General features: G+C 45.6%; 1 protein-coding gene across 6 annotated transcripts in view; it reads right to left on the bottom strand.

Annotated features, from left to right (window-relative positions):
- Positions 1-14,048, bottom strand: part of SLC24A3 (solute carrier family 24 member 3) — a 181,061-nt gene that overhangs the window by 35,046 nt on the left and 131,967 nt on the right. For 4 of the 6 annotated variants that reach the window (XM_061356932.1, XM_061356934.1, XM_061356936.1 and 1 more), the window contains exons 9-15: positions 12,432-12,485; positions 9,897-10,042; positions 7,097-7,257; positions 6,331-6,607; positions 4,614-4,780; positions 2,543-2,657; positions 1,548-1,660 (exon numbers count right to left, since the gene is read on the bottom strand). In XM_061356932.1, the coding sequence (XP_061212916.1) occupies positions 1,548-1,660; positions 2,543-2,657; positions 4,614-4,780; positions 6,331-6,607; positions 7,097-7,257; positions 9,897-10,042; positions 12,432-12,485 (1,033 nt within the window). The remainder of the gene's footprint in view (positions 1-1,547; positions 1,661-2,542; positions 2,658-4,613; positions 4,781-6,330; positions 6,608-7,096; positions 7,258-9,896; positions 10,043-12,431; positions 12,486-14,048) is intronic. The other 2 variants (XM_061356933.1, XM_061356935.1) reach the window with 1 other exon arrangement.

The following is a 14,048-nucleotide window of genomic DNA, read 5'->3' as shown; positions in this document are numbered from 1 at the left end:
AATACATTGATGACATTATTGTGTGAGGCAAAGAAATTTTTGAGAAAGGGAAGAAAATAATCCAAATCCTTACAAAGGCTGGTTTTGCCATAAAACAAATAAAGGTTAAAGGACCTGCACAGGAGATCCAGTTTTGGGGAATAAAATACAAAGATGGGCATCATCAGATCCCCACAGATGTGATCAACGAGATAACAGCAATGCTCCCTCAACTAGTAAGAAAGAAACACAAGCTTTCTTAGGTGTTCTGGGGTTTTGGAGAATGCACATCCCAAAATACAGTCTGGTTGTATCAGAGGGTTGTGCTGATGTTCAGAGGGTCTTGGACTTGCTGGAAAAATGCACAGCCAGGAAATACTGGGGCTGACCAGCTGAAAAGCAGTTTGGCAGAGAACAGACCTGCTGATCCTGGTGAGACACCAAGCTGAAGTCCGCAATGCACCCTTGTGGCATGGAGCACCACCAGCATCCTGGGCTACATGAGGAGAAGCGCTTCCAGCAGGTAGAGAGATGATTTTTCTCTACTCAATACTGGTGAGATTCATCTTGAGTGCTTGGTCCAGTTCTGGGCTCTTCAATAGAAGGAAGATAGAGACTTCCTAGAGCGAGTCCAGTGAAGGCCCACAAGGATGATTTAAGTGACTGCAGCATCTGACATATAAAGGGAGGCTGCATGAACTGGGACTGCTCAGCCCACAGAAGATTCAGGGGGATCTTATCAGTTATGTAGCCTCCATCCTTGGAGGTATTCAATACCCAACTGAACATGGTCCTAAGCATCCTGCTCTAGCTGACCCTGCTTTGAGCAGGTTTGGGGATTACATGATCTCTGGAGGTACTTGCCAACCTCAACAATTTTGTCATTCTCCAGTCTTTTAACTTTACGCTGACTCAGTAATTGTAGTCAAGATTTTTCCTCTGTTCTACAAGGCTGGCTGAGTGGTGCCCAGCTAACAGCAACAGCAACAGTGACTTCCCTATAGGACTTCATGGCATCTCCTGCTCTTCCTCCTCTGAAAGGAGCTTGCAGCTTTTGGGGTGCTGCTCTTAATCATCTGAGAAGTAAAGGATGCTTTCAGTGGTGTTGGTTTTTCTCAAACAGGAAAGCTCTGCACTGTTTCCTGATGTTGGTTATGCTCTGAAATATCCAGCTATTTAACAGCTTCCTTCACCTTCCAGTTCAGTAATGCTAGAATTTTTCTCACCCAATGCCTTGCAGGTCTGCTCTGTCCTTTAGTTTCCTTATCTGTGTTTATCCTCTCTGGCTTATTAGAAACATGATCATCCTTCTTATTTGGAATATATTCAAGTGCATGAAAATGCAGTATACTTTAGTGAGTTAGCTTATTTAAGGGAGAAATGGAAGTACTTTGTCCCCCAAAGGATGGGGAATGTCCCCTGACAATTGCTTGCCAAATCATAAAAGAGCAAAACTATTTGTTTCTTCAAAACCAGTCCACAGAATTTTTGACTTCCCCCTGCCCCGATCTGTTTTATAAATAAATAAATAAGAAATAAAAAATAATGTGAAAAAATGTAGGACTTACGTATGATCCATAATTTACTGCTAGGGTCTGCAAAGCCCACGGGAGGCCTAGGCCAATTAAAATATCAAACACATTGCTTCCGATGGAGTTGGACACAGCCATATCCCCCATACCTGCAGGAATGGAAACCACGTTCAGTCAGACAGGCCCCAGAAAAGTCTTTCAGCTTTCAAACAGAAATACATCCACCTGAGCTAACTGAGACAATTTCCACAGATTAAGGCGACGAGTTAAGGGAAATCACCCTCACCCCACCTCTTCCCTTTCCCCTTTGCCCTCTCCATCATACAAGTCCAGTGGGGTTTAAGGGGCTGGATCCATATTCTAGATCATCTGAGAACCTCCTTCAGCTAATCCTCCACTACTGTGGGGACCCTGGCCACTGGCTGTGCCAGTTGTGACCTGCCAACACTCTGGTGCCATGCTCAGTGTGGCTCTTGATGCTTTGCTGTTACCATGGTACACAAGTTTCTGCATTGGACTGATCAGATTAGGTTTTCAGGTAGTCTATTATGTAGATGGTTATTCCAAGGAAGAGCCATTGTTTTCGTTTCCCAAAGCAGATCTGGCAACTTTCTATTTCTGTTAAAACATCTGGTGCTGGAGTCTCTGGGACTGGGGAACTTTCCTTAAAACCAGTAGTATCTTCCATTCCTTATGACCATGAAGAAAAGCTGGAAAGTGACCTGAATGACCCTTACGCCATATTCTAAACAATTCTTTATGGACTGTATTTAAATGAAGAAACACATTGTGACTTCTGGGGAAGGCCTGAAGTTGACAACAATACTAGAACTTGTTCCATACTATCACTAAGAACCTGTTAGCTGCTTTTCAACAGCTAAACATTTCCTTTGTTGTTCTTGTTTTAAATTTCAGCGTCAGAAAAGGGCTCTGTATGTTACCACATTCAGGACACATCTGTGCTACTTAAAGAGGAAGAGGGCACACGGAAACACTTCCATAGCAGTATGACATCTCTATGATGAACCTACCTTGCCTTGCTACGATAAGGCTTGCCATGCAGTCTGGCACACTGGTTCCAGCTGCCAAGAAAGTGATACCCATGATCACATCTGGAATTCCCAGTGTGTATCCAATGATTGTCACCTAAGGAGAGAAAATACTGTCAAGCTGTTTACAAGAACTAAAATCAGAGACCAGCTTGGCCCAATTCCTAGTGGGAGAGAGGACATACATTTAATTTCCTCTTTCCTTTGCTATGCAGTCTATGACGTATTGGTACTCTTCAAAATGATTAATGTTTTTAAATTTGGATGCCCATTTTCTATTAGCCACACTTAATTGCTTTTCTCATCTCTCTGCAGCACATTCCAAGAAATGTGAACCATATGTTAGAAGCAGCACAGTGACCCTGTGGGCTCTGGTATTTCAACTATGGAAAGCTGGGATAGCTTTTTTCTTGAAAAATACCTCATCCTCGCAGATGAAAAGCAGAAGTAACTTTCCATTTCCTGCTCAAGGTAACATGTACTATTGAAAACAAAACAGAAACACCTCTTCTGTAACTGCTTTGATTAGTTTGCAGGGAAAAGCCTGGCATTTATTTTTGCATTTAGTACAAGAATAAATTTTGAAGGCACTGAAGATTTTTTCACTGCCTTTGCCTTCCTAGCAGGAAAGCAGTGGCCAGGGCTTTAGTGAGGCATCTCTATGCTTTTTGGATCCCATGCAGAGACAGATCATGAATTGTGCACTCCATCACAAGCGCAGCAGCACAAAACCAGGCTTTCCTTGCTATACTCACTCCTGATGCCAGTGCCCCATCGTTGTCCAATTCTGTTTAAGAGCAGAGACTGCTCTAAAAGAAACACAATCCATGCTGCAGTACTACTGTAGTCCTAATGAGGACAACTTACACTTTTCACCTACATATATCATGTAAGGAGGCCTAAGCCAAGCTAAAAGGCTCAGTGACCCAGCCAGTGCATGAACTCCCCTGTGAACAGGCCAACTATGTTTGGATTTCCTTGTGTTCACTTTTATTTATCCCCTTCTACCTTCAGGATAGTGAAGTAGAATTCAGTTCCTGTTGACTAGAGTAGTTGTGCAAGAATGTGGCCGAATGTGACGCTTTTGTTCAAAACTCATGTTTTGTTTGAATTCAGTGTTATCATTCACAACTCTGTCTTTCAAGCTTGCTTGCTCCAAGAAAATGAAGAGTTATTGAGGCCAGGTTCTTAGCTGCATCAGGGCCTCTTTACAATGCCCTGTATAAGAAGGAGGTGTTAAACTGGTGCAAATGTAGTATTTTCCCATGTTAAAGAATCTGCATGAAATTCCAGCCCTAAATAAAGTTTAAGGATTATGGCTACTGGCCTCTAATTTTCTTCTCTGTGAGTGGACTGGTCTAATAGAAACTGAAGCAGACTTAAGGTTTCTCATCTAAAATTTCAGCTATGTAGAACTTTCTACACATTTCTCTAAGCTGATGTCCTGGGTTCAGCAGTAGCGTCATTTTGCTCCTTCATAGTAGCTGATGCAGTGCTGTGTTTTTGACTTTCAGCCTGGGAACAACGCTAGTTACACTGATGTTTTTAGTTGCTGCACAGTAATGTTTACTCTGACCAAGGACTTTCTCAGTCTCACGATTTGCCAGGGAAGAGAGGAAGCCGGCAGCAAGCAAAGACAGGACACCTGACCCACACTAGCCAAAGAGGTATTCCATATCACAGCACGTCATGCCCAGTATATAAACTGGGGGCAGTTACCCGCAAGGGCTAGATCGCTGCTCAGGTCGGGCTGGGTATTGGGTCAGTGGGTTTTCTCCCCTTGTTATTTCTCTTATCATTATCATTACTGGTGGCAGCAGCAGTGGTTTGTGTTATACCTTAGTTACTGGACTGCTCTTATCTCAACCCGTGGGAGCTACATTCTTATGATTCTCCTCCCCATCCCTCAGGAAAGGGGGGGAGGAAGAAGCAGGGGGAGCGAGCGAGTGGCTGCCTGGTTCTGAGTTACCGGCTGGACTAAACCAGGAGAGCTGACAAAACCACCTTCTGTTGCCTCTTCCAGACTGTGGTTTCTGCTTTAGCTGGTACATACCATCCACACCATCATGTATGAGAAAGCTGCAATCCAGAGTGTAGAAGAAGCAAAGGTAACCATGAACCATTTTTCCAAGTGGGGTTTGTTGCAGTTGGGCACTGTGAAGTATAGGACAAAACTCAGTGGCCATGTGAAAAGCCACTTCAAGATTTCTATCTTGCCAGCTGTAAAACATAAAAAGGGAAACAATCACAATACTAGTCTCTTTTAGTCCAGAATGTAATTACGTTGTTAATATTAGCAAGCAGGATGCCAGGGACACTTCAGCCGAACTGCCAACCAGACGACAAGACAAGACTGCTTGTTTGGAAAATCACGGTGTGATGGCAGAGATGAGAGGACAGAGAGGGGCACAAGGAAGGAGTGTGAAGTGCCTCCCTCACAGCAATGGGTCAGAGCACATCTAACCTCCCTGGTCAAGTTCTTACAGGTACCACATAAAAACAGATTCTAGAAAGAGAACTGACCCATCTTTAACCACCTAAGATGGAGCCAGGCCCTTCACAGAAATGCACAAGGAAATTTTAAGAGCCAATTGACTCAGCCTGCAATAAGGGGAATTCAGAATAGATGTCACTTTAACTTGTGTATTCTCTTTTTTTTTCCTATCATGAGGGTGGTCAAACACTGGAACAGGTACCCAAAAAGAATCTGGGATCTACACCCTTACAGATAACCAAAACTCAAATGGACACAGCCTTTGGCAACCTCCTCTGAGCAGGGGTTTGAAACAGAGATCTCCAGAGGCCCATGCCAACCTTCCCCATACTATGAATCTAGTGTCATGGTTCCTCATATTCCCATGATTACTGTCTTCAATTCTCAGGTTTTTTCCTTACTCAGACTACAGGTATGCTGTTTGAGTGAGGAGATCTGGAGTTCCCAGAAACTATCTCACGTGTAAAGAGCAGGACCAGTCCCTACAGTATTCTGCAACACAGCAGATCTTGCCAGCTCTGGCGACTGTGAGTTCAAGGTAGGACAGGGATACATTATGATCATCCTGGGACTAGAGTCCTGATGGGATAAGAGGAACTTGGCAAAAGGAGATGTCCATCCTGCTGGTGCAGTGCTCAGCAACCTGAAGCACATGTAGTTATTCACAAGTCAAAAAGCTGTTCGGACTTCCTAAGCTCTCCAGAAAGAGCGAGAAGACATTGGGCATGCTCAGTTAACAGCAGGAAGCAGAGACACTCAGTACCTTCTTCTGTCTCTGCTCCACACCAGCACCACCACTGCCCTGTCTCCATTAGCACTGCACCTTACCACTGAGGTAAGATCACTCCTCATTTCCCAGCAATGGCCCAAATGCAGATCCCTCTCACCTGCATTCAAGCACCTTGCCAGTGGCTCCACCACCCTCAGCTTCCTCCGCAGTCAGCAGGGAAGACTGGTTTCTCCAGAGGGTGACCCAGGTTTTGGGGCAGGAACCAACCCATGGAAATTGCCTCTCCCCTCTGACTGCAACAACAGTGCCAGGCCAATGCATGAGCTGCAGCAAAGGTATATTCAAGCCCAGCAGTCTGCATCCTGAGAAGTTCCTCCTGGTTCCCCATTCCTCTCATCTTTTACCTGTGACCAGGAACTACACTGTGAGGTGCAGGCTGATGGGAGCTCTCTGAGATTTCTGCCTCAACACATATCCATGATGCTTTCTGGCACACCCAAATCAAGTTTTGCTTTCTGGAACAACACAAACCCAGGAGCTTCTTACTGGGTAGGTCAAAAGGTGTGTATGGCCCTTCATGGTCATCATCATCATCATCTTCTTCCTCTTCCTCATCGTTTTCATTGTTGTCGTTATCCTCATTCTCGTTCTCGGTCTCATTCCCAGCCTCAGCCATGTCTTCATCCCGCCGTGTGCCATTCACGCCCCTCTCGCCAGAGTTGCTAGGACCCGTTCCATTCTCCACCACATGCTTGATTGGTATTTTGATTGCTACCTCTGACTCGCCATTGGTGTATGTCCTGCTGTTGATCAGCCTTTGTCTCTGTAAACACAGGCACAAATTCTCGCTGAAAAACGTATTATTATTTTTTTTTTTTTACATTTAAAGCACTGGTTGCTTGCAGATGACCAGATAAATCTCACATATACAACTTCTATAGGAGAAGGGCCAGTGGCTGTAGAATTGACTTCAGGAGTACTCTAAGACCGGGGCAGACTAAGTGCAGACTCAGTAGAGTACCATATTATTAAATAAGTGCAAGCAGTATTAATGGCAGATCAACGCAGAGGGCACCTCCTATGAGCAACAGCCACAGGTAACATAACCGTGTAATAACTTGCAACGGTCTCTGTTAAAATCTGCATGTGGACTGAAAGCAAGGGGTGATCTAGTAAAGTCAGTGTCAGAAGGATAAAAACTGTGAAAATGCTATCAGGGATCCAGAATAAACACCAGAGTTCCATTTTGACCTAAACACTGCTACAGGAAAAGGCAAATTCAGAAGGAGAAGGGGGGAGATAAAAGACATACCTCATTGATCAACATGCGGCTGGCCATGGAGAGACGTGTTTTGGGAGGGAAGTGGCTGGTTATCATGATCCGAAGCCCAGCCTCAGAAAAGGAAAGCTGGTGTGGGTAGGCAGACAGCAGCTCATCCACCATGATCACTGACGCTTTACGGTGGAAGTTTCCTGCAGCCATGAAACAAAGAGAACTTGAAGTGGTCTTCTAGCAATCTCCCTCTGTCCTACATGGCTCTCAGAAGAATAAACCTGTAGGTTCCACAGGTCCTTTGTAAAAACAATTCCTTTAGCTACCACCATTCAAATTATGTCTCCCCTGACCTTAATTTCTGCCTTTATGTGTCCTACATTTCTGTTCTTAGACTAATCACCAATATGGTGTCTCCACTCATGCTCATTACAGAAAATTAAATCTGCTCTGCACAGCTCATTACAGGACTGTGTTAGGCAGATTGCCACTTCCACAGCAGCTACTCCTCCAAGGTAGAAATGGTGCTGAGGAAAAGCTGCATTAATTTCACTGTTACAGTCTGCATTTCTGTGAGGATACTGGCCTCACCCACCATTAACTGTACACAGGGGTGAGGAAATTGCCCCTGGGAGGTACTAACACAAATGAAAACCAGGTTCTTGCATTCTGGGCTTGCAGTTCATGGCTGGGAAGTGTCATCAAACCTGGCAGCAAGTGCATGTAGCAGTCCCTGGGGTGTGACACATTGTGCAGGAGCAAAGGAACAAGGAGGCAGGGCACACTACTTGGACTGAGCTCCAACTGGGGCACAGTGCCAGTGTTCATCCTGTCTGTGCATGGATGCTGCCTCACTGTGAACTCTGGGTCAGGACTGCAACCTGGCAGCAGGGAGACCAGAGGTCTTCTCTGACTCATCTCTGCATCGGTTTATGAAAATCAGTGCTGAACACTGGCAACTGTTTCATGGCACTACTATTTATTACCATCATTGTTACTCTTACAGAAAAGTATCTCCTAGGCCTTAGTGCCTCTTGTTTTTCCTGACAGAGAAGGTTCATGGACTGGGATAGATAAGTGCGGTCACTCATATTAAAAAAAAAACCACAGATAAATCAAACCAGCCAGAGAGCTTTTTCTTGTGACTCTTTCTGCACTGGAACTTTCTGCACAGCCCCTGGGGGACCTGCCCCAAACACAGAAATCCCACCGCCTGATCCTTTTTGGTCCTCTTTTCAGAAAAGGCCTCAGAAAAATGGTAACATATGAAAGCCTCAGCAACCTGCTGCCATGGGAGCTGCTGTGACCCCATATACCAGCTCTGAGCCCAGCGGTGCCACGTGGCTGGCCGGACCTCCGGTGGCCCACTGCCAAGGAAATACAGGAACAATCTGCAGGAAAATGAAGCAACTCCTTCATCTTCCTTCCTCAGCCAGTTTGAGCAACCGCAAATGTCCAAAACAGAAAGTCGCCAGCAGCTGAGCAGCGTCACAGAGACAGATCCTGGGGAGATTCACACCAAATCCCAGTCAGAACCGCCTTGGTTGTGCATAACCCAGAGGCCAGTGGGTAAACCTGGATGACTAAGGCCTGAGTTCACGCTTACTGAGTTTTACCAGCCTCGCTTTACCGGTAGAGTATGAAATCATCTGGTCAACACAGTTTTGCTATTCAGAGCCGCAGGCTACAGAGAGCTGTAGTTCGCGTAAGAGCAGCTTCCCCAAATCAGAGCGCACAGCACTCACAAAAGCCTTTCTTCAGCAACAGGGTAGTAACACAACAGCTGGCCTCTGGCAGACTCAAAGGGTTTGACGTCAGTAAATAAACCTCTCCTCATTTCATGTTTGGTTGCTTAGTGCATTCAAACTGTCTTTCACTCACTCTTTACAGGAAGAGAGGCCTGTATTTGTTTAGGGCTTGGGTTTTTTTCAGTCCAGCAAAACAAAAAGGGCAGCCCGTCTGTAGCCAGTGACCAGAAGTGCTTTAGACAAGCCAGAGCGCCTTCTCAGGGTAAACCAGTGTCTGGGTGAGGGGATGTTATTCCGGAGTATAGGAACATGTAAATCCCAAGCAATTACATGCTTGTTGACTGTTGCAGAGATAAAACAATTAGCATCTGTAAACACAGTTTATACATGCTTGCAAATGCACACACTGAGCTACTGCTTCCAAGTATGGAGTGGGGGATGCTGTTTTCTTTAAGCTGAAGAAATATAATATGTACGTAATTTTCATACACAATTGTGACTGAAGGCAAATGGAAGCACATTTCAGCCAAAGTGAAACCCACATTAAAGATCATGGAAAAGCTGTGAACATTCAAAACAGCACGTGCAGTAAGAGCACACCACCTTGACCAACACAGTTCTCACCCTGCCTTCACTGGGGGAAATGTGTACACCAGTATAAGCAGGGTGTTTTTCCCTGCCCAATTTATGTTGCCTTCGAATGGAGTTAAATTAACTGAGGCACTAAGGATAAATGGGCATCTTCGGTGCAGAATAACAGTGCTCACAAGAAGACTCACAATGGCATGGCTATAAGGATCTAAAGAAGCAGTCCCTGGTCACGTCAGGCTTGAAGCTGGAGGAGTCCTTTCAGCCAGGCACTTGTCCAGTGCCAGGAATTACCCAGAGGAGGCATGAGCTGCTTCCAGGATGTGGTTGCTGGGGTGACCACACGGCACCCTCAGGCACAGGAGCCATGGCCATCTGGCAGGGGCATTACAGAAGGACCCTGACTATTCCATGGCTGGTAAGACAGCAGCAGCCCACAGCCCATGACTAGCAGACAAATGTGTAAACATCTGAGAATGATGGAAGCAAGCAGGGTGACTTACTGGAACAGTTACCTTTCTTTAGTAACACCACTGTGGCATCGCAGTTGCTGTTATCATCCATTTCTGTGTTATTTGCTAAACCATTCACCATATTTGCTGAGTTCTTTGTCTTCCTTTCAAAGCAGTGATGTATGGTTGAGTTGTACCTGTACAAATGAAACAAACTCTATATAGACCTTTGCTGTTTCTGTGTGGATTTATTGACACCCTTCCTTTCCTAGACTTATATACAGTGTGATTCAACTAAGGAAGGGAAGAAAACCCCTTTGGTTTGGAATCCAGCCACAATACAGCTATGATGCAATTTCTCCATAGCCAGGCGGCTATGAAAAATACAAGACAGGAGTCTGAAATGACATGCATGCTTATGTGCTATGTGTAATTAACATTCTGTATAGCTAATAAGGATTACTTGTCATCCTCCACATTTTTTTTTAATCACACAATCACACTGAGCACGAGTGTTGTTTTACCTGTGAGCCAGCACAGGAACATGACATGTGCTAAGTTCTGCCTCCATTTTGGGGTGAAAAAATTAAAATACTTTTTTATTGGATTTTGAGTAGCCAGCAGCTGACAGGAACATGAGCCAAGATCTCACCATGACACTCAAAGGCAACGGTAGACCACTGTGAACACCTGGACGACAGGACAACAACCACCCTAGGTATGCCAAACAGGTCTGAAACATCTGCTCACACTACAGCATTGCTTTCAGAAAAAGAATCCATCCTTGATTCAGACATTACAACTGATTTGCTGGTCCATTCACTGCTGCAAGGGTGAAGCTACCCTCCAGGTTAAAGAAAGTTTCTAGTTACGAGAAGTGAGATGAATTCTTCCTTGTGTTCCCTTCAACCCAGCCTGGGTGTTTTGCTGCTCTTACTGAGAATTGCTCTCACAATATTTACTTTATTCATCATTTCAAAACAAATCTCAACTCTGACTTGTTGAGACAAGGCCACTGGTGTGCTTGGCAGATGGTAGGTTTTGTTGAATGTTCCAGCTTAAATCTGGGTTTCCTTTCCACTGGCTTTTAAAACCAAGGCAGGAGGTGGGGAACCTAACAGCAGAGCAGATTAACTTTGCTAGCATGGATTCGTGTGAAAGAAGTTACACAGGTCAGACGCTCAGAAAATCAACACTCATTGTGCTGCGGTTTTATCATGGGTCTCCATGAAAGCAAGAACAAATTGCGTGGTGGTCTGCACCCATAAAGAGTAGACTGGAATCCCCCACATTTTTATTTCTGAGGAGGAATGTTAAAGTGAAATCAGAAGAGGCTGCTCTGGGGGGACCCAAAGATGGATTAGGTTCCCTGCTCTGCCACAGGCTTGCTGCATTAGCTTTGGTCGGCTCACAGAGGCAAGAGCCGCAAAGCATAGTATTGTTTGGGTAGGAAAAGACCTTTGAGATCATCAAGCCTGCCCCTTAACCCTGCACTGCCAAGGCCACCACTAAACCAATGTTCCTGAGTGTGACATATACATGTCTTTTAAACACCTCCAGGGACAGTGGCTCCAGCACTGCCCTGGGCAGCCTGTTCCAATACTTGATCACCCTTTTGGTGAAGAAGTTGTTTCTAATCTTCAGTCTAAACCTCTCCTCCCACACCTTGAGGCCATTTCCTCTTGTCCTGTCATTTATTACTTGGAAGAAGAGACCGACCCCACCTCACTACTGGCACTTTCAGGCCATTGTAGAGAGCTATAAGGTTCCCTCTGAGCCTTCTCTTCTCCAGACTGAACCCCCCAGGTCCCTCAGCCATTCCTCATCACACTTGTGCTCCAGGCCCTGCACCAGCTCTGTTGCCCATCTCTGGCCCTGCTCCAGCACCTCAATGTCCCAGAACTGAACACAGGATTTGAGGTGCAGACTCACCAGTGCCCAGCACATGGGGGCAAACACTGCCCTGGCCCTGCTGCCACACTGCTGCTGATACAGGCCAGGATGCTGGTGGCTTCTTGGCTGCCTGGGAACAAGCTGCTCATGTTCAGTTGCCTGTTGACTACCACCCCAGGTCCTTTTTCACGAGCAGCTTTCCAGTCTCTCTGCCTGAAGCGTTGCTGATAAATGACAGGAAGTGGCCTGGGGAGCACTTCCACCAGCTCCTTCAGCACCCCTGGGTGAATCCCACCTAGCCCCATAGACTTGTGCATGTTTAAGAGGTATAGCAGGTCACTGACCATTTCCCAATTATGTCATAGTTTTCCTTCTGTATAGTAGCTTCCAGCTCCTGTCTGTTGCCAGAGCTGCATGCACTGGTGTAGGCCTTCAGATGCCCAATCCTTGGAGCTGTACTACGGGGACAAGTAGCCCCTTCCTGCCCCACCAGGATAAATTAGAGTAACTACATGACAGGACAAAGTGCTTTAACCTCTGCTATTGGAGGTGCTGCTGGTGTGCAAGCTGTGTGAGCCCATGAACGCCCTGCCCAAAGCCTGCGGCTCTCTTTAATTACCTTTGCAACCTTTGGGAAAGCTCTGGAGCAGGGAGCCTCACAATCTAAACAAGCGGAGGGTGCATTTGACTTACTTCATGATAACGATGTAGATGACATACATCAGCACCAAGACTAAGGACTCCCACCTACAAACAAGAGCGACACAGAAAACACATCAGAGCAGGGCACATCAGTCAGCTGCCCAAGTTCAGCCATTCCCCCACCTGTCACACCAAGGCTTGACCCTCTTGGGCTCTCTTAACACACCACTAGAAAAGGGGATGGTAAGGAGATGGCTCACACACACCTGTGTGATGCCTCCTTTGTCCTCTTGACTTCTGCTCTAGTTTTACTTGGCCAAGTCAACCTGTCAGCTAAGAAAAAGTGACTCAACCCAGAAGTTCAGTGAACAAATCACACACCTGAGGAACACAAGCATTTCTGTAAGGGCAATACCTGTGGGAGCTGTGACAAAAGAGGCATCCTGCCCTGCCTGCATTGGTATAAAGCAGGTTGTTGGGCTTCTGGGGCATGCTAAAGCACATTGATCATGCTGAGACAAAGTGAACAAGTGCTGGCTGCTCTTTCACTACTGCTGCTGTGTAACCACTGAGAACGCAGCAGGCAGCAGTTTAAACTGCTGATTAGATACTGGTGGGTTTTCCTCCACTGTTTCTGTGTCAGACTAATGAAATGTATATGAAACCAAAATACAGTATGACTTTTAGAACTTGTTTTTAGGTAATCTTTTTCACTGATCAAAATGCTGTATTCTGTACAGTTCCTTAGGGCAAACTGCTAGTCCTGGTGGAAATCATCCATTATCAGACTGCTATATACTAAAACTCATGGGCCATTTTCTCTTTAAGGATTTTGAGACATTGTGCTAAACATTCAGCTTTCACATTGATGTGGTTTAGTTGAAGGGCACAGTCAACTACAATTGGGCCTCAAGTCAATTTTAGTTAAGAAACAAAAACAAAGCAAAGGAAAACAAGCAATTGCAAAACTCTGCTTCAGAAATGCTCCTCTGAAAGGAAACATAATCCCTGGCGAGAACACATTTAAGAAAACATGCAACCCCAAAAGCCTGACTCCCTCTAGTGATTGCAATCTAAGTTATACTGCCCAAGAGTGGAATCAAAGCTGCCACTGTTACTGTACAAGCCCTTAGAGGTGCTGCAAACAAAACCATGAAAGCAAAACAACTGAAAGCACACTTCTGAAAGTGTTTGAAGCCCTCCAAGCCTACCATACCTACTGCAGAACATGTAAGCACATTCATGGGGATATTAACATATATGTATTTCTTTATTTAAACTGGTCATTTGCTCATTAATATTGCCTTTGGAATTATTAAAAATCCAACTACTGGAACACATTCATTGACTGATTGGGCAGCTCTCTATGTTCCCAGGTGCTTGACATCCATGGCACACTGGCACCTAAGCATCAGCCTCCGCCTCTGCATTCCTGGGCTGCTGCAAGGTGGGCAGAGGGCACCAACTGCCACCACTGCACGGGGAATTTTGAGTGACGTGCGCCCAGGCTTTCCTCTCTGGCTCAGAAATGAATTATTCTGGCCCATCCTGTGCTGAGGTTTCTCACGCAGCAGGAAACTGCTCCCTGAATCACCCTGCAGAGCTTTGCAGCTTCCCCCTCCTCTCCTGATGAGCCCTACTTATTGCAGGATTCTGTGGTACAACCAG

Source organism: Neopsephotus bourkii, unplaced genomic scaffold, assembly GCF_033783945.1.
Source record: "Neopsephotus bourkii isolate Nb327-2 ecotype Australia unplaced genomic scaffold, CSIRO-AGI_Nbou_v1 NB_873, whole genome shotgun sequence".
NCBI lineage: Eukaryota > Metazoa > Chordata > Aves > Psittaciformes > Psittacidae > Neopsephotus > Neopsephotus bourkii.
The sequence above is the reverse complement of the archived record's forward strand: the minus strand, read 5'-3'. Positions and strand labels throughout refer to the sequence as shown.